The 26,279-nt window shown below is 42.3% G+C and overlaps 2 protein-coding genes across 2 annotated transcripts; one reads left to right on the forward strand and one right to left on the reverse strand.

Moving 5' to 3' along the window:
* The first annotated feature begins 4,502 nt into the window (after positions 1-4,502).
* LOC118402302 (sodium/potassium-transporting ATPase subunit beta-3-like) lies at positions 4,503-13,464 on the forward strand. The gene is made up of 7 exons (XM_035800396.2): positions 4,503-4,753; positions 6,886-7,014; positions 7,874-7,972; positions 9,060-9,253; positions 9,838-9,888; positions 11,295-11,381; positions 11,585-13,464. Exons 1-7 carry the CDS (start codon positions 4,636-4,638, stop codon positions 11,750-11,752), a joined length of 846 nt encoding a protein of 281 aa, XP_035656289.1. The 5' UTR covers positions 4,503-4,635; the 3' UTR covers positions 11,753-13,464.
* Positions 13,465-14,840: 1,376 nt separating this feature from the next.
* Positions 14,841-26,279, reverse strand: LOC118401708 (rhodopsin kinase grk7a-like). The gene is made up of 4 exons (XM_035799288.2): positions 25,537-26,279; positions 24,557-25,000; positions 17,159-17,439; positions 14,841-16,671 (listed from the first exon to the last, which is right to left on the reverse strand). Exons 1-4 carry the CDS (start codon positions 26,131-26,133, stop codon positions 16,332-16,334), a joined length of 1,662 nt encoding a protein of 553 aa, XP_035655181.1. The 5' UTR covers positions 26,134-26,279; the 3' UTR covers positions 14,841-16,331.

Genomic DNA, 26,279 nt, shown 5'->3' on the forward strand with positions numbered 1-26,279 from the left:
TTCATGTTTCAGTGTTTACTTGCCTCGAAGCGAGCTTAGAAGTAATTTAGCTTGTGTGGTAGGCTCGTGTCACTGGGCAGCTCATGGCTGTGCTTCCCTTTGTAGTCTGTAATAGTTTGCAAGCCTTGCCACATCCAACGAGCATCGGAGACAGTGTAGTACGATTCAATCTTAGACCTGTATTGACACTTTGCCTGTTTGATGGTTCGTCTGAGGGAAAAGCGGGATTTCTAAGAAGCTTCCAGGTTAGAGTCCTGTTACTTGAATGTGGCAGCTCTCAGTGCGGATGTTGCCAGTAATCCATGGCTTCTGGTTGGGGTATGTACGTACAGTCACTGTGGGGATGATGTCATAGATGCATTTACTGATGAAGACAGTGACTGATGTGATGTACTACTCAATGCCATCAGAAGAATCACGGAACAAATTTCAGTCTGTGCTAGCAAAACAGCCCTGTAGCTTAGCATCTGCTTCATCTGACCACTTTTTTATTGACCGAGTCACTGGTGCGTCCTGCTTTAATTTTTGCTTGTAAGCAGGAATCAGCAGGATAGAATTATGATCAGATTTTCCAAATGGAGGGCGAAGAATAGCTTTGTACTCATCTCTGTGTGTGGAGTAAAGGTGGTCTAGAGTTTTTTTTCCCTCTGGTTGCACATTTAACATGCTGGTAGAAATGAGATAAAACTGATTTAAGTTTCCATGGCCACTAGGAGTGCCACCTCTGGATTTTACCTTTATCTAACCAGGCAAGTCAGTTAAGAACATATTCTTATTTTCAATGACGGCCTGGGAACAGTGGGTTAACTGCCTGTTCAGGGGCAGAATGACAGATTTGTACCTTACCTCAGGGGTTTGAACTCGCAACCTTCCGGTTACTAGTCCAACGCTCTAACCACTAGGCTACGCTGCGCAGATGGGTGTCTTCCTGTTTGCTTATGGCTGTAAACAGCTCATTGAGTGTGGTCTTCGTGCCAGCATCTGTTTGTGGTGGTAAATAGACAGCTACGAAGAATATAGATGAAAACTCTCTTGGTAAAATAGTTTGGTCTAACGCTTATCATGAGGTACACTACCTCAGGAGAGCAAAACCTTGAGACTTCCTTAGATTACGTGCACCAGCTGTTGTTAACAAATATACATAGACCGTCGTCCCTGTTCTATCCTGCCAAAAAAATATGAAACCCGCCAGCTGTATGTTATTCATGTCGTCATTCAACCACGACTCTGTGAAACATAAGACATTACAGTTTTTAATGTCCCGTTGGTAAGATATATGTGCTCGTAGTTTGTCTATTTTATTTTCCAGTGATTGAACGTTGGCTAATAGTATCAACGGTAAAGCCAGATTACCCACTCGCCGTCGGATCCTTACAAGGCATCCAGATCTACACTACCGTTCAAAAGTTTGGGGTCACTTTAGAAATGTCCTTGTTTTTGTACATTAAAATAACATCAAATTGATCAGAGTTGCCTCTTCACTGTTGATGTTGAGACCGAAGTAAGAATCTAAATAAACTCAGCAAAAAAATAAACGTCCCTTCTTCAGGACCCTGTCTTTCAAAGATCATTCATAAAAATCCAAATAACTTCACAGATCTTCATTGTAAAGGGTTTGAACACTGTTTCCCATGCTTGTTCAATGAACTATAAACAATGAATGAACATGCACCTGTGGAACAGTCGTTAAGACAACAACTGCTCACAGACTGTGGGCAACTAAGCTCAAGTTATGAAAACTTAGGACACTAAAGAGGCCTTTCTACTGACTCTTAAAAACACCAAAGGAAAGATGCCCAGGGTCCCTGCTCATCTGCATGAACGTGCCTTAGGCATGCTGCAAGGAGGCATGAGGACTGCCGATGTGGCCAGGGCAATAAATTGCAATGTCCGTACTGTGATACCCCTAAGACAGCGCTACAGGGAGACAGGATGGACAGCTGATCGTCCTCACAGTGGCAGACCACGTGTAACAACACCTGCACAGGATTGGTGCATCCAAACATCACAACTGCAGGTAAGGGACAGGATGGCAACAACAACTGCCCGAGTTACACCAGGAACGAACAATCCCTCCATGAGTGATCAGACTGTCCGCAATAGGCTAAGAGAGGCTGAACTGATGGCTTGTGGGCCTGTTGTAAGGCAGGTCCTCACCAGACATCACCGGCAACAGTGTTGCCTATGGGCACAAACCCATCGTCGCTGACCAGACAGGACTGGCAAAAAGTGCTCTTCACTGACAAGTCGCAGTTTTGTCTCACCAGGGGTGATGGTCGGATTAACGTTTATCGTTGAAGGAATGAGCGTTACACCGAGGCCTGTACTCTGGAGCGGGATCGATTTGGAGGTGGAGGGTTCATCATGGTCTGGGGTGGTGTGTCACAGCATCATCGGACTGAGGTTGTTGTCATTGCAGGCAATCTAAACGCTGTGCGTTACAGGGAAGACATCCTCCTCCCTCCAGCATAACAATGCCACCAACCATACTGCTCGTTCTGTGAGTGATTTCCTACAAGACAGAAATGGCAGTGTTCTGCCATGACCAGCGAAGAGCCCGGATCTCAATCCCATTGAGAAGGTCTGGGACCTGTTGGATCAGAGGGTGAGGGCGAGGACCATTCCCCCCAGAAATGTCCGGGAACTTTATCTCTCAGTTGTTGAATCTTGTTATGTTCATACAAATATTTACACATGTTAAGTTTCCTGAAAATAAACGCAGTTGACAGTGAGAGGACGTTTCTTTTTTCCCGAGTTTATTAGCTAGATATTAGGGCTATAGTTTAAATATTTACCTGACAAAGTGCAATAAAAACTTTAACAGATTATGAAATGGCATATCAGTCTGTTCCTCCATGCCGTGCTCTGTTGTCCCCACACATGCAACACTCAACTATTTCAAAGGCCTAGGGCTACGTTTTTAGACAATAAAATAATTCTCCCTGGGCTACAACACCAGTGCAATGAGAAATATATTATTGTTATCAAGTGAATACACACTTACTGTCTACTATGCTGTAAACTGCAGTGATGTAGGCTAGTTTGATTAACTGCTAGAACTTCCTGTTTTGTTTCATGCCGAAATAACTGCATACAGCCTAGTCTTGATTTTGCAACCATCTGCATAAGTTTGTGTCTATTCTCGACAGTTTAGAAGGTCCATAAAGGTACATTAGCAGGCCACTCATATGGTGTATTTAGTCAGTATGTAGCCTATTGGTGTTAAGATAGGCCTACTATAGGAACATATGGGCTTCTCCTTTCCAACTCCCCACCCGTTCTTTATGCTGTAGTCTATTTTACTTTCAGGAAGCAAGATCAATCGTGCTGTCTCACCTAATAGGCCATTAGTAAAGAAAATAAGTTAAAATAAGTGTCCTACAAGCTTTTGTAGTTTGGCTTTTCCTGGGACTACACAATATTGATTAGGAATAGCCGAGGCAGCAGAAAGGCCAGGTGCATAATTGTGCAACAGAACAACGAGGACAAGCTCAAGATATAGTTAGAAGCGTACGCATATTACCCTATAATTCCTCAACTCAATTTTGGGATTATTACCGCAGTGAATATATCCAGTCAATTTACACAGCGAAAGAAACAAATGTGATCAGATAGTCTAACGAAATCATAGGTAACCTACTGTGAGCTCCCGAGTTTGCGCTCCCAGACCCCGGGCACACTACTCGAAAAGCTACCTACCCTATTGATTCCGTTTTTTAGGGACAAGGAATGTATCCTTCCTAGGCTACAACAACACAATATAAGGAATAATGTCATTATTTTTTTCAAGTAAGTACAAAACTCTAGGTTCGCAAAGCAAATAAAGTTGAATGGATACTCAATGTGTGTGTGTGTGTGTGTCAGTTCAATAAAGTAAATTCAATAAAGTTGAATGAATAGTCAGTGGATGTGTGTGCGCGCGGGGGGGCTCCTAACAACACTGGTTGTGACACACTTCAGTATTATTTTATTTTAATTGCAAATTCAGCATGAATCTTTCTGAATTTGAAATAAGTGGGTAACTTTGATTAAATAACACTGGAAAGAATGTGTTGTCTCTTATGGTTGCCAGACACACACACACCAGAGAGCAGGTTGATGCTCATTGTCAGCACAACTCACACATATTTTTTCCATGTAGTCTGACTGAATAGGCTCCATGATAGGTGTGCTAGGCTACCACAGTCGGAATTCATAAATAGCCTATTACTGTATGGAAAGCCTATTGTCAACACCATAATCTCTAGATATTTCCAGTTTGCATTTTATTTGTTCGGTACCCCATATTCTCAAATTTTCTCAGGTCATGATAAATGGATAAATCCAGCGTTATTATAGCGTCTTGTTTAGTGTCTTGGCTATCTAGGCTTCTCTGTCCAAGCCGCTCTTTTATCATGACTATTTTACTGTAGCCGCAGCGCTTTGAGTAGCGGAGCGAGGCTTCCGCTAGTGGCAGAAAACGTCACAGATTTTTCAACAAAAAAAATCAACAAGAGCATCATTGCTTCACTGTGCCGCCCATTCCATTCCAACAATTGACCCAACCACATACCGCCTACATCCCTGATTTCGCCTCATACCATTGCCCGGTGTTCCTCGTATTTGTAAAGAAAAAGGCATCCCAAAATTTCCACAATGGCAAGTAATGAAGACAAACCGGCGGCGAAAGAGGATGAGAATGCTGGAAGCTGGAAAGATTCTATCTTCAACCCAAGGACCGGAGAGTTTTGTGGGCGCACAGCGAAGAGCTGGGGTAAGAAAACCTGGACCGGGGCTGGGGCATAGCCCACTGTCTGAAACCATTTCTATTTGATTTGTATTAATATAATTGCTGGCTATTCGATTTGTGATGTGCATATTGTCACAGCCTAATATCGGATAGTAATATTATATTATATCCACCCATTCATTCATAGTCTCTATCACTGCGAGGCAGTGGTGGCCTGATAGTGTGACAATGAATCTATTTCTGTCTCGTTGGTTTTGAAGCATCATATTGTCAGCCTCATGATGTGTGTGTGCGCGCGCATACGTGTGTGCATGGTGCGTGTGTGTGACACTTTGTACATTTCAGCACTGATTAGCTCAAGACAGATGAATAGGACAAGCCCACTTTTAAGCATAATAATTAGAAACCAAAATCAGTGTATTTCCATTGAGACCACAAATAGACATATAGTCTACAACTCAAATACACGGTGTATGATATATAAGGTGAGCTATACCTTGTCTATGCCTTTTTCGGTAACCCCCCAAATTGGAATTATAAACTATATGCAAATTATATTCATTCAGATTAGATCATACATTAAATGAATGTGCCCTTTTCACAACAAATTGATCAGAAATCATCAATATCTGCCCTGTAGTGTATCGTACTACATCAGTAGTATGCAAAAAAAAAAACCTGCAGTGTGTGCTTGTGTGTGTGCACGTGTATGTGCATGTGAATCCTCTGGAACAGACCAATTTATGGCTAACAACCAGCTAGCATGATTATGTAAAGACCTTGATGTTAACACCTTCACTGGTGTTACTAGTGAGATATACCACTGACACACACAGATAATATGAAAGTATTCACATTTATGGAATTTAAATCATCAATTTATAGCAGTAATCTATGGTTACTTTGAAGATGGTGAGCAAGCTCAGCTAAATCCATGCGAGCTAGCAGCTAGCAGTAAGACCCTGTGTGGTGCTGCGCAGTGGGATGCTCCTCTCCTCTCTCACTCTGTCCCAACATCTCCTCCCTCTATGGCTGCATGGCTTCCCACATTAGCATGCTTGTCAAGGTCAAATGGGTTTCCCCCTTGATCAAGATGCAGGTGCATGATGGGAATGTGTTGGAGGAGAGTGGAGGGAGGGGGAGGTAGGACAGGGCAGGCAAATATTTTGGAAATCCTCCATTCTCTGCTGGCTATATGAGAGGTATAGGCTGGAGGCCTGTAGTGTGTGGTGAACAACCTGATTGTCTGTTTGCATGGTAGTCCCAGTTCTTATGTTATAGCCCATGTTGTTCAATGGATTCATATGAATTGCTTACATCCATTGTAACATTATATGGTCTCTACAATAGACATTAATATGCATTAACATGCAGTTATGCAGGATTTGAATTATGTACCAATTCTTGGGGATGGGCTGGATCGAAATACACTGAGTATACCAAACTTTAGGACTACTATACCCTGTTCAAAGGCCCTTACATCTTTTGTCTTGCCCATCACCCTCTGAATGGCACACATACACAATCCATGTCTCAATTGTCTCAAGGCTTAAAACTCCTTCCTTAACCTGTCTCCTCCCCTTCATCTACACAGATTGAAGTGGATTTAACAAGTGACATCAATAAGGAATCATAGTTTTCCCCTGGATTCACCTGGTCTATCTATGTCATGGGAAGATGTTTTGTATAGTCAGTATATATTTCTAAAGCTTATGGGTTGCCCAATGCCCAGCACCGAGCACTCATGGGCAGCCCTGTCATTTGATGAGGCTTCAGACATGGACCTCTCAGTCAAAATTCTAGGCTGTTCTGTCATCTTTGATCATTCTGCCTATCATCATAAGAAAACAAAATGCATACCTTTGCTCAACAAAATGTTGAGGCTGGAAATTGGTCCTTATCTCTCCTTTCCTACTTATCCAGTTATTTACATGGAAAGCTGTCCTTATTGAAACGTCTACATTTACATGGATGAATGATCTAAATACACATTGATATGCTACTATGGCAGAGGCAGTTCACCAAACGACCCTCGTCTGATCAGGTGTGTAGACCTAGCTTTTAGCTCGGAGGGATAACATAGTCTGGAATCGTGCTAATCTCTCTCTCTCTCTCGATCAATCTCTCTCGATTGATCTCTCGCTTTCTCTCTACAGGCCTCATTCTCCTGTTCTACCTGGTGTTCTATGCGTTCCTGGCTGGAATGTTCGTCCTCACCATTTGGGTCATGCTGCTGACACTGGACGACTATGTGCCAAAGTACCGCGACCGGGTGCCACACCCAGGTGAGTAGCACCACAGGGAGATGATTTATTCAATCAATCAACCAACCAACCGAATAAATCAACCAATCAGTCAATTGGGTCAGATTCGGCAGATTATTTATTATTGGGATTTTATTTGCGTACAAGGACATTCTGAGGGAAAACGGAACTGAAATATCCAAGAATTGTTGTATTTTGTTGATTTTGAGCACACGCTTTGTCGGTTAGGACAGGTAGTTAGCATTTTTTCAATCCTGAGAATCCTGTGGACTACGATTGGTCAATATTGCCCAGCACTATATACAGCCACTGTTGAATGATGAGATTTCTGGTTTGAACTCTAATAGTAATGGCCAAACTCTTTATATACTGTCTGTTTGGCAACACTTTATTTAAAGGGTACCTATAGAAGGATGAATGTGTTTTGTATGGGTTATGAATGTGTCATGTATTGGTTATGAATGTGTTATGTATGGGTTATGAATGTGTCATGTATTGGTTATGAATGTGTTATGTATGGGTTATGAATGTGTTATGTATGGGTTATGAATGTGTTATGTATGGGTTATGAATGTGTTATGTATGGGTTATGAAAGTGTTATGTATGGGTTATGAATGTGTTTTGTATGGGTTATGAAAGTGTTATGTATGGGTTATGAATGTGGTATGTATGGGTTATGAAAGTGTTATGTATGGGTTATGAATGTGTTATGAAGCCCTAATGTAGGTTTTCTTTAAATTAAGGGTTACTGTTTGTTTCTGGGTTTACCACACAACATTGGTGACCCTGATTTATTTGTCAGTAGATTTAACTATGTTTTACCAGGTATTTTTGATGAAGGTAGTCGTGATCTCATACTCTACTCTCTCTGTTTCTTAGGGTTGGTCATCCGGCCCAAGCAATTGGACATGCTGTTTAACAGATCTCAACCTCTCCAGTTTGCCCAGTATGTCCAGACCTTAGAGTCTTTCCTGCAACGTGAGTATGGTTCTAGTTGTCTCCTTGCCAAATCTGTGCCCTTTTCTCTCTCTCTCTCTCTCTCTCTCTCTCTCTCTCTCTCTCTCTCTCTCTCTCTCTCTCTCTCTCTCTCTCTCTCTCTCTCTCTCTCTCTCTCTCTCTCTCTCTCTCTCTCTCTCTCTCTCTTCTCTCTCTTTGTACTTTTCAATCATGCTTTATTGGCATATCTATGAAATACAATGTTGCATTATGGGTCTTTCCAAAAAATGAGTGCCTTTTGAGCCCCTTTGACATTTTAAGTAGAACTTAATAAACTTAATCAATTCAATAATATGAATAAAGATGATAAAGTGCCCAAATGGAGCATTTTGACATCATCTAGGAAGATTTTAACCCACTTAACCCCATCATTTCTTCAACTTTTCACCATCATTGTAAAGCCTTAATTATTTTGTTGCTTTGACAAAGTCATTTCTGAAGATGATTATTTCTTTAATGTGATTAGGGATTCATTTCAAGGGCAAAAACAACAATCCTTCCCTCATTTTACGGTCTTCCCTGTTACGTGACCTCACATTTTAATATGGTGAAACTATTCCTTTTTAAATATTTTTTTCAAAAGAAACATTAAAATAGTCAAACCGTTGTGCAAAAGCAGCTGGTTACTGTTGCCCATAGATAGACACAGGCCCTAAATGTTTTCACAATGAACTTTTTTTTGTTACGCTTGCATTCAATTGCCCATCCCGCACAACAAGCTACTGAATATTTCCACACTACGAGGTTGGAATGATACTGTGAAATTGATGATGATCATGCCCTTTTTGTGTAAGACCTGTTTGAAAAGACTGCCTGAAATTACTGTTTTAGCGGAATGGAGTGGACATCACCAGACGGTAAATTAGTTCATAAACTCAGCAAAAAAGAAACATCCCCTTTTCAGGTTATTGAAATGTAACATCCAATAAGAATCTTGCCCGATCATTCAAAATTCACCAGACCTCCAAGGGAGGTGCGACATTGATGTGATTTTGGAGGTATGGCAACACGAGACTAATAGAGCAATAATAAAATGTCATACAAGTCTGTCATTATCGTTTTTTCTCAGATTACAATGACACGGAGCAGGAGAGGAATGTGGCGTGCGCGGCGGGGGGCTACTTTGAGCAGGAGGGCGAGGTGGGCGAGCAGAGGAAGGTTTGTCAGTTCAAGAGGAGCGATCTGAGCCTCTGCTCCGGCCTGTTCGACTCCACGTTCGGTTACACCGAGGGGAGACCCTGTATCCTCCTCAAAATGAATAGGGTAACTCCTCCTTTCCCTCTTCTCTTTGGATACATATTTGTGTCCCAATTCTCTCTCTTTCCAAAGTGTGTACTCGCACACTCCCCGTCATCTAAAAACATTGGATTGGTTTAAGCATTGGCTTCCACCACTTTTCAATCCATGACAGGGAAGTGCACATTTTGGGAAAATGGTAGATAATTGGGATGAAGCCAATACTCACCAGATGCATGTCATTGACTTACACTCGGCACCTGATGAAGTGCACATTGGATAAGTGCAGACCCAATTAAATCCAGGGCAGTGCTGTGTAGTTCACCAGTCCCAATTCAAATACACATTCACAAGAGCCTTGCATGTATCAGTAGACGACATTAGCCAATAGTGGATTTCTCTCCTCCTCAATCTAGTTATTTCCATTTGCTTCTCTTTGTTACCATTCTCTATTATTAAGTTTTGCTGTCCTTTTCAGCCTGTCTTATATATGTTTCTATCCCATTGGATAGCTCAGAGTAGACCACATTGATGGTAATGATTTAAATCAGCCGATTGTGTGACTGCGGCTCTCTGATTCGTTGATTGGTTAATTGGTGTTCCATTCACAGATCATTGGGCTGAAGCCGCGTGGAGATCCCTATGTCAACTGCACAGCAAAGGTAAATGTCATCATGATCTCAGTATGTGTGTTTTTGTCTGTGTTGGAAGATAGTCATACACTCTGGTTACCTTTATATCATTTTTGTTATTTATTGTTTATGTTGATATTTGTGTCTTCTTTTTTTCCTGATTTGGTTTGATTTTGTTTTACTGCATTGTTCCAGTTGAAGGTTTAGGGTAAGCTTAGCGATGTGGAAGTGTATATGTTTATACAGTATGCAAGTTACTACTTCGTGGAAATAACTTGCATTGTACTAGCAACTTACAGGGTTGTTTTGTTGTCTCCCCCCTTTGTAAGTGCTATATTGTGTTATCTGCTTGATTTTCGAGTTGCTTTTGCTTCTTGTGGTCCTGTTTGATGCAGCATACCAACATTATAATAGGAACCTTTTAGAACCTACCAGTGTTATTATACGAACTGGCCATTGACTCTGACCTCTCATGGAGCCCAGAAAGAGTAGGCGTTGCTTAATGTAAAAGCGAATGGTTTTACATTACAGTGAACGCAGCTTTAGGAATATATCAAAATCTTGGATAATATATTATTCTTACATACTCATATGAACTTGTGTAGATCTGAAAAAGATTTGATAGGTGTGCGCAATATGGCAAAATTGACACACAACCTAGAGGGCTATTAACCGGAGGAGAAAGTAAGCCGGTCCGGTACAGAGTACCAGGCAAATTAAATAGTGCAGGTACAGTGTACTGGTTAAATACGAGCCTATCACAATAATGAATACAAAGATGACACGAAAACGGTAGGTTATTACACAATAATTTATCATTACCACTTGTCAGCCACACTCCAAAATGTCCTGTGGATCGACATGAACACTAACATTTTGCGAAAGCAGAGATGACTGGCCAGGACCGAGATGCGCACAGACAGCAGTTGGACGCATCAATCAATTCTGGCTTCAAGTGTGCCTAATGTAATGACAATTGACAATTGTTGAACGTGATTAGCCTACCATTTTCAGTGTTTTAATAGATGCTGTTTTTTTTAGGCAAGTGGACGAACATGTAGCCTACTTAAAAAAAATAATAATTGTTTGACAATCAGATGATTGTCTTCTTGCCCTATTAAAAGGTAAATACATTTTGACAGTTAAATGACATGTCTGTACTATTAGGCTCATTAAAAAAATGTGTGCATGCGCTACATAGGAGGTCCCATACCGGGAATAAATAAATCTACTTTCACCGCTGCATTTTATCTACTGATGCAAGAATTTGGAAGACCATTGGATAGACCTATGGTTCCTTCAGCTGTTCTATCCAACCCTTTCAGATCTATATGAAGTCCCAACAGTAGACATGGGATAGGATATACATACTCTTGCTCTTTTATTATTTTTCTGTGTTGACTATTATTCTTTCTCTTCCTCCTTTGCCTCTTCAGAGGGACACCCCCATACAGATGCAGTACTTCCCTAGTGAGGGGCGGTTCGATAAAATGTATTTCCCTTACTACGGCAATAAGCTTCATGTAAGTTTGGGTGAAAGGTCAAGGTTTATCCATTTCTTTATCCATTTCTTTTGTCTTGTCGTACTGGTTGGTGCTATATCGGAAAGCATTATTATACAATGATGCAAGAATTTGGAAGACCGTTGGATGAGCAACAACAGTCTTTGTTGGTCAATTATAATTTTTTCCCTTCCATTCCTTTGCCCCTCTTTTCTTTACTGTAGGAGAGGTATGTGCAGCCCCTGGTTGCGGTTAAGCTGTTGCTGAACAAGGACGACTACAACACAGAGCTGACCATCGAATGCCGGATCGAAGGATCTGACTTGCGCAACAACGACGATCGAGACAAGTTCCTGGGCCGTGTCACCTTCCGAATCACAGTCAAAGAGTAGGGAGTAGCGAGGAGGAGGATATAGTGTGGAGAAATGTGGTTCTGACCTTCCCCGGACGATTCCTATTAGAATAAAAATGGGCCTAATTCCAAACCAATCCCTCCACCGTTGCTCCATATCCTAGGCGAGGGACATTCAAATCTGGTATTATTCATACTGCCTCGGTAGTTCATTGATTGGCCAGATAGTCTACTCATCTGGTGTTACAGGTTAGTCTCTGGTTAGGTGTGTTAGGGAAAGCTTAAAAAACAGCAGTGCTGTGAACCCCGAATCCTGGATTTGAAAAACTTGTTTTTAGGTTCTTGTTGACACGATCTTGTACTTCTGATAGTGTTGGATATGTGTAAGTATAGCAAGAGTGCTAGATGGAGCAATTATCATATAATAGAGGATACCATTCCTTTTAGATCTACAGTACATCACACTCAAAACGGGTCTAGAATAGTGCCTCGTGGTAGGGGGTGAGAGATCAGTTTGGGATTGGATCAAAGAAGGATAGGGCAGTGATGTCATCCATTTTTAACTACTGTATCTCCTGGAAAAAACGGTAATCCTGCCAAATTCAACGGAACATCTTGTTCCCTTGTTTGCTTCTATGTTTACTATAATATGGCATCATCTTTTTCCTATCCTTCATCTCATTCTAGCAGGAGTCTTTCACGATTTACCAACCTAACGGCCATCATTCCCTTCTATTTGTCGGCTTTTGTTGTCTGACCCAGTGCTCTAGTATTGATCTAGGAGCTTATTTTCTATTCCCAATGGTTTAGATTGGAGATTAAATGTGGTAAACTGAACCTAGATCCTTGCTTAGTGCTATGGGTTGGATCAACAGTCAGGAGCCTCAATCTGTATTTCACTTTCATTCATCCACTGCCAATACAATCATGTTTACAGTTGACCCTCTCACCAACAATTATTCCTCAAAATCACATAGGGACAACTAAATCATAAGGTCAAAGACAGTTAAACACTGTCAAACCGAGATGACCTCAACAATTAAATGTCTTTGAGAACCCTTTTCCTCTTGGGACCACATTTTGAACTTCGTCATATTATAATAGGGAACTGTAGATAAGTATGTGTGGTGTGGTCTGAACACAACCCAGTCTTGTGCCGTCTGTCTGTCCCGGCTGCATGTCTATGTGTCTGTTTACTTTACCCCTATACCTCGCCACTGTAATAGCCATTGTTTGGTGAGCGTTCGGATGCAAAATGGATGCTGTGCAACGCCCAGGTGGGTGCTATACATTGAGGGGAGTTATCCTACCACACGTACACACACACACATACACACCACATCACTTACGCACGCACACACCACCCCAACACACAATGTAAAGCGCTTGGAGACCTGTGAGAAAGCGCTGTGTAGATGAAATCCATTGTGTCTATGAACTGTATATCCTTGTATGTATATGTACCTATCTTTGGGTCTGAATGCTTGTCTGTCTATATATTCTCTCTCCTACACTCTACCGTCTGTGTCTGTCTTTCTCAATGTATATATTTAATGGATTCACACTGTATTTTTTTTCTGTCACAGAACAATGTCTGAGCACTGTAAAGAAATAATTTTAAGAAATATTTACAGGATATGATCATATTCAAAGCTATGTTTATACAGTCTGAAATGGAACCTACATCTTGAAAGAACAACCTGTGCAACAATTATGGATTAAAAGGTGATTTGGGAGAGGGAAAAAATCAAACCTGTGGTCCTCTTAAGTGTGGTTAATTATTGATTGTCCAGATGCAAGTAACATGTGATATTCTACTTTTACCACAAGAGGGCAGCAGCATTAAGACAGAAATCGGTCGACTGAAGATTCCTTCCTTGCTTGCTGGAAGGAATCTTGTGATGGTGCTACCCAGTGGTGATATTTAGCATAGTAGTAACCTAATGGTTTGCTCTCATGCGATAATTGTGTTTAATTACCCATTTTCATGAGTAGTAGATCGTATGGATCAGCTTCAATTAAAGGAGCTTGGTTGGCAATTAGATAATTACTTTGATTACCATAAGTCATTTACCTTAAACTGATATAGAGGAATACATTAATTGAAGGGGCTTGCTTGCCGAGAGAAGTATAATGTTTCTTGCTTGCTATTGATTCCAGTCATCGTGACACTGTTTGTAAGGATATTGGAGCAAACTAATATGTTCAGAACCGTACACATAAACATTCACTTGCTAGCTTTATTGGCTACATGTTTAGCCAAGGTATTACACTACTTGTATAGTAGGCCTATGTTCAAAGGCTGATGCAGGAATGTGACTACAACACATTTGGAGAAGAAAAAATAGAAATAAAACTGAAAAGGACTTCTTGCTATTTAATTTCCATCAGGAAAAATAGGATATTGGTTTGGGGATAAGTATATTTCAATCTTGGAGGATAATGTCATGATCAGAAAAGCTTGAATTTCTAATCAATCAGGAAAATCCCTGCGACAGGCAATAGCGATACAATGTTGAACTCTAGGATCCAACAGTTTGAGGCAATGTCCTTCACCATCAATAGCTGTCAACACCTGAGTCCCGCTCCTAAAAAGATAATCTCTCTGCTTTTAGCTCTAGGAGCTTCTTCTACCTTTGTCACTAAGCCCCGCCCTTGGAATATCGTCTCTGCAGTAAGGGAGCGAAATGCCGCACTGGGGTAAATGTCAGGGATGTCCCCTCCACCCATTCTGTTTCACTCAAAAACGAATAAAAAACACACAGTGTTCTCTTTATACATCTCTTGCTCTGCTTCCTCTCACACTCTTTCGTTCCTTTTCCATGTCTGTTTCACCCTGTGCTTACTCCCCTCCAGTAGTCTATTGATTTGGTCGCCTAAACAAATCCGAGGGTTGAGCTCTATTTTCCCCACCTATCCTTTTCAGTAGCTAAATGCCATTTTGTAATGCATCTATTTTGGGGCTCCCGAGTGGTGCAGCGGTCTAATGCACTGCATCTCAGTGCTAGAGGTGTCACTACAGACCCTGGTTCGATTCCAAGCTCTATCACAACCGGCTTTGATTGGGAGTACCAGCATCGTCCGGGTTAGGGTTGACCACCGCAGGTAGTAAGAAAAAACACAAGCTGTAAAAGACATCTTTTTTTTATTCAAATAATTCAAAATTCAAGCAAGTCCCTGATATATGTCTGACATTCCTACAGTAGCATATGTAATGTTTTTCTCTCATATTATATTTACAAGTATATTTATATTCAGAGTATAATTAACATATTTACTGTAAAAACATAATACTGGTCAAGATCTGGAAAGTTTGTCAATTTAAAGTTATATGAAATAAGTCTTGAGACAAGACAAAAGGGAAATTTGATTTTTTTTTTGTTGGTTTTGAAGGCTAGCTAGCTAACTAGATTCTAACTTGAGATTTGTACATATATCTCGAACTTCAGACAAATCACATCAATGGAAGCAATTTTCTAGTTAAAGGTGCGCACACATATATCAGGGAGGAAGAAAGCCCTAAAAATTCACATTTTGGGGGGGGGGGCTGGTACAAGAACACAACTCCTCTAAATGTTCAACTTTCGAATATAGAGTCCAACGGTCTTTTCGCTACATTCCTCTCTCCTGACAAACCAGGGCATAGAACCTTCCCAAACACAAGAGTTAAGCATTCTTCCAGTTCTGACTAGCACCTAATCTGTGGATTTCTCCCCTCTCACTGCATAAATATACATATTTATATTCATATACAACACCGTTTTAAAATAAAACTAGATGCTGGACTGTGAAGTCCACCTGCTTGGAAATGTAGTGATTGACTTCACTGGGTTTAAAGTTGAAGAGTCACTGTAGGTAAGTAAATGTTACCTCCACCACATTTAATTTGAAATCATTTCTGTTGGTATAAATCATAATTTATTTGCTTTTGATTGCTTCCAGGTGAAATTTGTAATATAGGTGAAGTGTCCCAAAAAAGTTATCACCTCTGCCTTTAGAGAGGCAAAAGGAATGTAGGGGGGTGGGGGGAGCGAGAAAAGAAATGTAGCCGTATCAAATTAAATTAATGCACCACAATCAAGAACGAGATCCCAATATTCCTGAACTAATTCATTCAGCATATCGTGCTCCATTGTGGCCAATGCCTAGGTTTGAGAGCTAGCACTGCTGTCTGCATATGCTAATATTTCTGGTGCGGGTTGTATGCAACCAGAGGCCTGTATTTATCCAATAATCTTATAATATTTTAGTATCCACAATATGAATTTGTTGTATTTTACTCTTTTACTCTTACTCCATGTTGACCAGGAGGGCACTACTACATCATGTGAAACATCTGGGAGTAGCTGCAATCTGAAGAGACAATACCAATCAATACCAATCAATACCAATCAATACCAATCAATACCAATCTTGGTAAAGCCTCATTTGGCTACTAAAATCAATGGCAAGCAATCCGTTCCAGGGAAGGCTACCTCATCTCTCTCTCTCTCCTGCTGCTCTCCTCCCTTGTAAAATAATTTGTGTGTGTAATTTTTTGTTGTAATTTTACAGAACATGAGCGAATCAGTTGATATGTTGGTGACACACTTGTGTATATACGTGCCAACTTTGGTTGCTCACAGCAGTGTGCACGTGCCAGACTTTCCCTCGTCATCACCCCCCCCAACGGACTCTTTCCTGTTGGGGTCATTGAGCTCGTCAAACAGTCCCGTTTCTATCATCTCCTGTTGCCATGGAATGGCCACGGCTCCCGTGCCAATCTCCTTGAAGAACTTCTCATCGTTGGCATCGAACACAATGCCCTTGATCTCAGAGAACTCAGCAATGTCGCCAGTGTCCTTGGCGTACACCACGTTGGGCTTGGGCACCCAAGGTGGGTCGATCAGACCAGCCTCCAGACGAGGGAAGTTGATGGCCTTGAACCACTCGTGTTTTCGGGGATCCTCGCCTCCTCCCCTGTAGAGGACAGAATTTTGACACCTCCGCATTAGGATCATACTGGCAGGTCAAGGCTAAATAGGTTTACTACACAGTTGACTAGTTGTTTTCGGAGTGCATTGGATAGTCTTGATTCTGCCTTGATCAATTGTAATGTAGGTAGATGACTAATAACCGAGTTGAAAATCTGTTGTATCAGCATGCTAGCATGTTTGCCATCAACAGGGTTGGGGTCAATTCCACTTAAATTCCTGTCAATTCAAGAAGTACACTGACATTCCAATTCAATAAGGAACACTTGGAACTGGAAATTAAATGGAATTGAAAAGGAATGGCCAACCCTTGCCATCAAGCTAGCCAGACAGCCAAAATGCTATTATCCCAGCAATGGTGAGCTACCTGACTTGAAAGGGCTGTTTCTTCATAAATGACAACATCAGTAGAAAATAGAGAATTGTTATTATTGCAAATATTAGTCGTAGCCTGGACGGACCGATGCTCTTACTTGCAGCCCAGGCGTTCATCAGTCTTCTTCTTAAGGAACTCCTGGATGATGGCCTTGGTGGGCGCGTCAAAGTTCTTGTGCTCCCATGGGGGTTCATCATTGATGATGCGACGCTGCACCTCCTCCTTCTCCACCTTCTGCTTCCCGGATTCGGGACCCTTGAAAGGGGTGTAGGCGGCCACCATCTCGTAGATGCTGCAGCCCAGGGCCCACCAGTCCACGGACGTCCTATAGGGGACATCCTGTAGGATCTCAGGGGCCATGTATGCTCCGGTTCCAGCCTGGGACGGGGTAGGGGAGGTAGGAGAGAGATTCAGGGAGTAAGGGTAGAAAGATGAAGGAGACAATAAGAGGACAACTCATCATTGTACAGTATGTTTGAAATATACGTTTTAGTTTTAGTTTGGCACATTTTCTATACACACAGACAGACAGACAGACAGACAGACAGACAGACAGACAGACAGACAGACAGACAGACAGACAGACAGACAGACAGACAGACAGACAGACACTCACACATCTATATGGATAACCATGCACAATCATAGCATTACAAATGTGACTAGTAATACATCCTGTTGAGAATGATCAAACCTGTGGTCTTGAAACTGTGGAGCAGGGATCATCAACTAGATTCAGCCACGGGGCGATTTTTTCTTGACTAAAACAATCATTTCAAACCTTGCTTTGTATATGATCACATGTATCGCTCTATTATGCGTGGGAATACTTGGGAACAGATTTCCAAAATTAAAATCACTTGGAGCTAATTTCCTGATGTTTTTACAGTCTTTTATGGCCAACAATGAACATAAAATAAAATACAAATTATTTATTTAGTTTTGATTAGAAAACTTGGGGGGGGGGGGATAAATTTGCCCTGCAGGCCACCAGTTGGGGAACCATGCTGTAGAGGATGATACCTTCAAGCACACTTTGCTACCAAAGCCCTATAAATTAAATCTTTAGCATGATTTCAAGGGCTTCTCCCCTTGTCTGACTGGTATCAGATATCTATTAGATTTTTATCCTGCATGAGTTTAAGCAGGCCTGCTTGCCAGGTTTCTCCTTGTACACTTATTTAAGAGGGATGGACTTGTCACTCCCATTCTTAAGTTGACTATTGACCCGGGGCTTAAACACTAAGCACGTTGAAAGCACCTCTCCAAAACATGGATTGCATTGGATTTTTCATTTCATCAGCTATGGAATACTCCCTGTGATTGGTCAAATCAAAGCCCTCCAAACACCTGATTGGTCCAGCCTTGACTCAGTGAGGACATTGGCCAAACAGCTGGCCAAACATTGGCCAAACAACTTTGTCCTCTAATTCCTTGACTTTTTTTGTAGATCCAATGGCAATGGACAAGGGAGAGATCACCTTGCTTACTCCATTGAGTACCTTGGGTATTCTGCATGACCTTTTCAACTTTTATTGTAGTAAAATCTAAATCTAAATCACTTTAAAACTGCCCAACAATGTGGACATGTATGCTTTTTACATGAAACCCCACAGGCAAAGTTATTTTATTGGGCTCACTAATACATAGTCAAGAAATAACAACACTACACATACATTCTTTAATGTATGGTTTACCTGATTTGACCAGTCTGATCAGGGAACAGATTTGTGTAATGCCTGCTAAGTAAGAGGATTAAAAGGCCAAAGCCAGCCAAGCCTTTGGGGGGTTAGCCACAGCTCCCTGGTCTGCCAATGAGGACCAGAGAAGATCACTGGATAATGAGCTTACTGGGCTTCTATAGAGCCTGCAACTTGCTCTTTGCCACTATTGACCTGCAGAGATGCCCCAATCTGTAAAACTCTCTAATGAATCATTTTTACAGGACAGATAATGGTAGTCTGGTTCACATGATTGATACACATACACACATCATCTTAGGAACTAGCACAGGAAAAAGTCTTCCACATATGCACTTTTCATCAAGTATCAGTTAAACACCCAGGTACCAACACAATTATAACAATTAACACAATTAGCCTTGTCTACTTTGAATCACCTAGACAACTTTGCAGTATTTAGTTTTTTAAGTGTTATTCTTTACATTATTAGCCCAGAATGTTTTTGTGTTATTACATACAACCGGGAATACATTTTGGATATCAGAGCGGCGGTAACTCACCAGCATTACCAACATTACGACCAGGAATACGACTTTCCCGAATTGGATCCTTTGTCCAGGGCCGTTGAACTGATTAGGCAGGTAGCCTAGTGGTTGGAGAGTTGGACTAGTAACCGAAAGATCGAATCCCCGAGCTGACAAGGTCAAATCTGTCATTCTGCCCCTGAACCAGGCAGTTAACCAACTGTTCACTGCCCGTCATTGAAAATAAGAATTTGTTCTTAACCGACTTGCCTAGTTAAATAAAGGTAAAATAAAAAACTTTAAACATTCCAGAGGCTGATCTAAAACATTGCAGGTGGAGAAGAGGTATTCGGAGTGGACTTCTAGTCCAACTAAGGAGGCACACACACCACCCACCACTTCCGAGTATATTACTCACTCATTTTTAGTCTCTGGATAATAAACTTGACAAGCTCAGGGCGAGGATTTCCTTCCAGAGAGAAGAAGGGCAGGGGTGAGTTTTTCATGATTAACTACTCATGGTGTGATTGTGATAACATACAGGAACTTAAGTCCTTTTGTTCACCCAACCTAGAGTACCTCACAATCAAATGCCAACTGTATTACCTCCCAAGAGAATTATCTTTGGTTATAGTCACAGCTGTGTATATTCCCCTTCAAGCCGATACCACGATGACCCTTAAAGAACTTAACTGGACTTTATGCAAACTGGAAACCACATATCTTGAGACCGCGTTTATTGTAGCTGGAGATTTTAACAAAGAAAATTTGAAGAAAACGCTACTGAAGTTCTATCAACACATTGACTGTAGTACTCTCGCTACTAAAACACTTGAGCACTGCTACTCCAACTTACGGGATACCTGCAAGGCCCTCTCCCGCCCTGCATTTGGCAACAAGCAGGAAGTACCCGTGCTAAGGACTATTCAACAATGGTCTGACCAATCGGAATCCATGCTTCAAGATTGTTTTGATCACACGGACTGGGATTTGTTCCGGTTAGCCTCTATGAATAACATGAACGAATACACTGATATGGTGACTGAGTTTATCAGGAAGTATATAGAATATGATGTACCCACTGTGACTATTAAAACCTACCCTAACAACAAATAAAACCTACCCTAACATCTGTGGATAGATGGCAGCATTCGCACAAAACTGAAAGTGCAAACCATCACATTTAACTATGGCAAGGTGACTGGGAATATGGCCGAATACAAACAGTGTAGTTATTCCTTCCGCAAGACAATAAAACAGGCAAATGTCAGTATAGAGATAAAGTGGAGTCGCAATTCAATGGCTCAGACACGATACGTACGTGGCAGTGTCTACAGACGATCACGGACTACAAAGGGAATATCAGCCATGTTGTGGACACCGACGTCTTGCTTCTGGACAAGCTAAACACCTTTTTTCGCTTTGAGGATAACACAGTGCCCCGATGCAGCCCGCTATCAAGGACCGTGGGCTCTCCTTCTCCGTGGATGACGTGAGTAAGACATTTAAGAATGTTAACCCTCGCAGGGCTGCTGACATCCCTAGTCGCGTCTTCAGAGCATGCACAGACCAGCTGGCTGGGGTGTTTACCAACATATTCAACCTCTCCCTATCCCAGTCTGCTGCCCCCGCATTCTTCAAGATGTCCTGGACTTCCTGACTTGCCGCCCCCAGGTGGTGAAGGCAGGAAACAACAACTTCACTTCGCTGATCCTCAACACAAGGGCCCCCGTATGGTGCGTGCTCAGCCCTCTCCTGTACTCCCTGTTCACCAATGACTACATGGCCATGAACGCCTCAACTCAATCATCAAGTTTTCGACACAACAGTAGTAGGCCTGATTACCAACAATGACAAGACAGCCTACAGGGAGGTGGTGAGGGCCCTAGGAGTGTGGTCCCAGGAAAATAATCTGTCACTCAACTTCAATTAAACAAAAGAGCTGATCGTGGACTTCATGAAACAGCAGAGGGAGCACCACCCTATCCACATCGATGGGACCGCAGTGGAGAAGGTGGAAAGCTTCAAGTTCCTTGGCGTACACATCACAGGCAAACTGAAATGGTCCACCCACACAGACAGTGTGGTGAAGAAGGTGCCTAAAACCTTCAAAAACTTTTACAGACGCACAATTGAGAGCAACCTGTCGGGCTGTATCATTGCCTGGTATGTCAACTGCACTGCCCGCATCTGCAGGGCTCTCCAGAGGGTGGTGCGGTCTGTCCAAATCATCACTGGGAGCGAACTACCTGCCCTCCAGGACATCTACAGCACCCTATGACACAGGAAGACCAAAAAGATGATCAAGGACAACAACCACCCGAGCCACTGCCTGTTCACCCCGCTGTTATCCAAAAGGTGAGGTCAGTACAGGTGCATCAAAGCTGGGACTAAGAGACTCTCAGGCCATCAGACTGTTAAATAGCCATCAGTAGCACCTTAGAGGCTGCTTCCCTATATAGACTTGAAATCACTGGCCACTTAAATAACGGAACACTAGTCACTTTAATAATGTGTACATATTTTGCATTACTCATCTCATATGTATATACTGTATTCTATTCTATTCTACTGTATCTTTGTCTATGCTGCTCCGACATTGCTCATCCAAATATTTATATATTCTTAATTCCATTATTTTACTTTATATTTGTGTGTATTGTGTGTATTATTGTGAAATTGTTATATATTATTTGTTAGATATTACAGCGTTATTTAAGTGGAGCTAGAAAAATAAGCATTTTGCTACACCTCAATAACATCTGCTAAACACGTGTATGTGACCAATAACATTTGACTTGATTTGATTTGAGGAGATGCCTCTAAACTATCTGTTTTTTTGTTATTTGTCTTGCAAACTCCTGTACTGTGTCTTTGATTGGTCAGATTTTTGAATCCTGGTTTGTTGTAAAAACAGACATGTTCCATAGAGACCATTCTACATTCTCAATAGGCTACATAAGTATAGCCTATCTTTAAATAGCACAAAGGTGCTGTACACAAGTTTAGGCAGTAAACTGTACACAAATGATCCCAGAATCTCTTTTTCACTGTTGAGATCAGTGTTTTTTGCAAGAGGACACCCCTTGACATATTCCCTACCCAAACCCCCAACTTGACTTTCAACGCAGTCACTCAGCCCCAAAAATGTTCATCCTGTAATTGGCTGGGCTATAATAACCACTAGGGATCAAATGGATTATATAATGAAGGCAGTCTCCTCTTGGACAGATCCTTAACGATCCAGTAAGCCCTCTCCAGATTTACAGCAAATGCTTTAGAGACAGAGAGAGGGTCCAGATAGAATATAAATTAGGTCAAAAGTCACTAACCCTAACCCTGGCAGGACCCCATTTGGAGGGAAAATATATTTAGCCCCATCATCTAATAGCTCATCCTAGGCAGGTATAAAAATTGTCAAAAGCTCCAGCCATCCAAGTCATAGACTGTTCTCTCTGCTACTGCATGGCAAGCGGTACTGGTGCACCAAGTCTGGAACTAAAAGGACCCTGAACAGCTTCTACCCCTAAGCCATAAGACTGCTAAATAGTTAACCAAATACACTATATATACAAAAGTATGTGGACACACCTTCAAATGTGTGAATTTGGCTATTTCATCCTCACCGTTGCTGACAGGTATATAAAATCGACCACACAGCCATGCAGTCTCCATATACAAACATTGTCAGTAGATTGGCCTTACTGAAGAGCCCAGTGACTTTCAACGTGGCACCGTCATAGGGTAGCACCTTTCCAGCAAGTCAGTATGTCAAATTTCTGCCCTGCTAGAGCTGCCAAGGTTAACTGTAAGTGCGGTTACTGTAAAGTGGAAATGTCTAGGAGCAACAACGGCTCGGCCGCGAAGTGGTAGGCCCTACAAGCTCACAGAACGGGAACGTTGAGTGCTGAAGCGCCTAGCGCGTAAAAAAACGTCTGTCCTCGGTTGCAACACTCATTACAGAGTTCCAAACTGCAACGTCAGCACAAGAACTGTTCGTCGGGAGCTTCATGAAATGTGTTTCCATGGCCGACTAGCCGCACACAGGTCAAGGACTACCATAAGCATTGCCAAGTGTCGGCTGGAGTGCTGTAATGCTCACCGCCATTGGATTCTGGATTCTGGAAAGGCATTCTCTGGAGTGATGAAACATTTCATGGTTCGGACTAGGGAAATCTTAACGTTACAGCATACAATGACATTCTAGACGATTTTGTGCCTTTTCCTGATTCAGCATGACAATGCCCTCGTGCACAAAGTGAGGTCCATACAGAAATGTTTTTTTCAAGATCGGTGTGGAAGAACTTGATAGGCCTTCACAGAGCCCTGACCTCAACCCCATCAAACACCTTTGGGATGAATTGGAACGCTGACTGCGAGCCAGGCCTAATCACCCAACATCAGTGCCTGACCTCACTAATGCTCTTGTGGCTTGTGGCTGAAATGGAAGCAAGTCCCCACAGCAATGTTCCAACATCTAGTGGAAAGCCTTCCCAGAAGAGTGAAGGCTGTTATAGCAGCAAAGGGGGGGACCAACTCCATATTAATGCCCAGGATTTTGGAATGAGATGTTTGACAAGCAGGTGTCCACATACTTTTGGTCATGTAGTGTAGCTACCTGGATTATCTGCATAGACCTTTATTGCACTCTTGCACTCTTTTCACATACGCTGCTGCTACTGTCTATTATCTATCCTGTTGCCTAGTCACTTTATCCCTACCTATACACTGAGTGTACAAAACATTATGGATATCTTCCTAATATTGAGTTGCACCCCCTCACTCCCATTTCCCCTCAGAACAGCTCCAATTTATTGAGGCACATATTCTACAAGGTGTTGAATGCGTTCCACAGGGATGCGGGCCCATGTTGACTCCAATGCTTCCCACATTTGTGTCAAGTTGGCTGGATGTCCTTTGGGTGGTGGACCATTCTTGATACACACAGGAAACTGTGTGAAAATCCCAGAAGTGGTGCAGTTCTTGACACAAACCGGTGCACCTGTCATTGACAATTCATCAGAAGTCCCTTGCAAATACATTAGAAGCTACAGACATGTGAACCATTGAAATTGTCACACTATGTTGAAAAGGTCATTTTTCTGCAAGCTTGCTGTCAGATCGCAATCATAAAGGAACCTTTCACATCTTCAACTCTCTCTCTTATTGCCTTCATTGTCATGACATTCTCATAATCTCTTCATTCTCCACCATCCCTACTGCTACCGACTTTTGATAGTTTCCCATTGTCACAGTCAACTACAAGTTCTTTAAAAAATCCAACTTTACCTTCTGGGAGATGGTCTTTCCGGCGGGCAGCTCCACGGCCAAACCCAGATCAGAGAGTCGGCACTGGCCAAAGCTGTCCAGCAGCACGTTCTCTGGCTTCATGTCACGGTATATGATATCCATTTCATGCAGATGAAGGATGCCTGTGCAGATCTGTGCTGTGTAGTAGATGATACGTGGCATCTCGATACCCTTGGTCTTCTCACTGACGTAATAGATGTGGTACCTGAGGTCACCGCCGTTCATCAGAGTCATGACAAGGCACAGGTGGGTCTTGGTGTCGTAGGCGTAGGCCAGGTTGACAAGGAACAGGCTGTTGACCTTTTCCAGGATCTGCTTCTCCAGCAGGGCCATCTTCTCACCATGTTTCTTCTTCAGGCGTTTCTTGCACAGTTTCTTGGAGGCGTACATCTGGCCTGTGTTTTTCACCTGTACGGCACATACCTGGACAGAGGGAGGCCATGGGTTAAGAGGACTCCTGAATACCTCAGCAAAGCTCCCTAACGGTTGTATGAATGGCGCCTCATGACATTAAGCTTTGATACTGCCCCTATGCTCTATAACAAGGAGACATTTGGTTTTTATTGACAATTCTCATCTTTCGGAACAACTCGATAATGATACAACCTTGAAAGTATGCATAGAAGAGTAAGGTGTGATGAAACGGATAAAAAAATTACGATCTGTGGGTCAACTTTTAGAGAGAAGACAAACTGTGGGTCAACTTTCTTTGCAAAGACAAACTGAGGTGCTAACTGAGGTGTATTTTGTATTAATAGACACCGTGCATCAGTGAAACTATGGGAAAGACTACATAGGATTAATCATTTATTTTGTGCATAGTTCTTGCGTGCATTTTCCTGTTGTCACAAAGGTTTTACATATTCAATAAATAGATAATATTGCAGATACATATTACTGACACATTTTGCACATGTTGCCAAGACATGCTGCTACTGTATTGGTTTCTACATGCTTACCTCTCCAAAACCTCCCTTGCCCAGAGTTCTGAACTCGTAGAAGGTTTTATCACTGATGGGCTGCTTCTCGTACTCCTTCCACTGCAGAAATTTGTCAAAGAAGGGGCTAGTTTGGTAATCCGTGAAGGGTTTGCCTTTCAGAAACTCCCGTGTGGCTTCCTTCACCTTAACATTGATCACATCATCAAAGTCATTGTCCGTCACTGCCTTGCACTTGTCGGCTATCTCCGCAGTGAGGTAGGTCAGGAAGTTCTTGGAGGCGTCCTTACAGAACTTGTTTATCATGTTTGTCCTCTGCTTGTCCTTGTCAGCGCCTTCCGCCAGATCCCAGTCATTCAGCTCATCCAGAAACTCAGCGGCATTGATGTACTCTGGGGTAGCAGCCAGGAACTGCCGGAAAAACTTCTTGCCGATCGGCTGCCTCTCGCAGAGCGACTCAAAGTTCTTATCCACAGTTTCCCTGATGGCGACACACAGCTCGGGCTTAGGTAGTGACAGACTTCGACGACGCTTTTTCATCTCCTTGTCGTCGCCACCCTGGGCTTTCAGGTAGGCCGTGTTGGCCACAAGGTTATCCAATCCCCCCATATCACACATCTTGGCGGCTTTGTCGATCTGTCCCACCTACGCGACTGGGTTCTTCAGTGGTTCCTTAGGATCCCTTGCTCGGTGCAGTGTGTTTCTGACTGTGCGTGTCTGTGTGAGTGTGCGTGTCTGTGTGAGTGTGCGACTCACTCCAAAGC

This window comes from Oncorhynchus keta, chromosome 23 (genome assembly GCF_023373465.1).
Source record: "Oncorhynchus keta strain PuntledgeMale-10-30-2019 chromosome 23, Oket_V2, whole genome shotgun sequence".
NCBI classification, from domain to species: domain Eukaryota; kingdom Metazoa; phylum Chordata; class Actinopteri; order Salmoniformes; family Salmonidae; genus Oncorhynchus; species Oncorhynchus keta.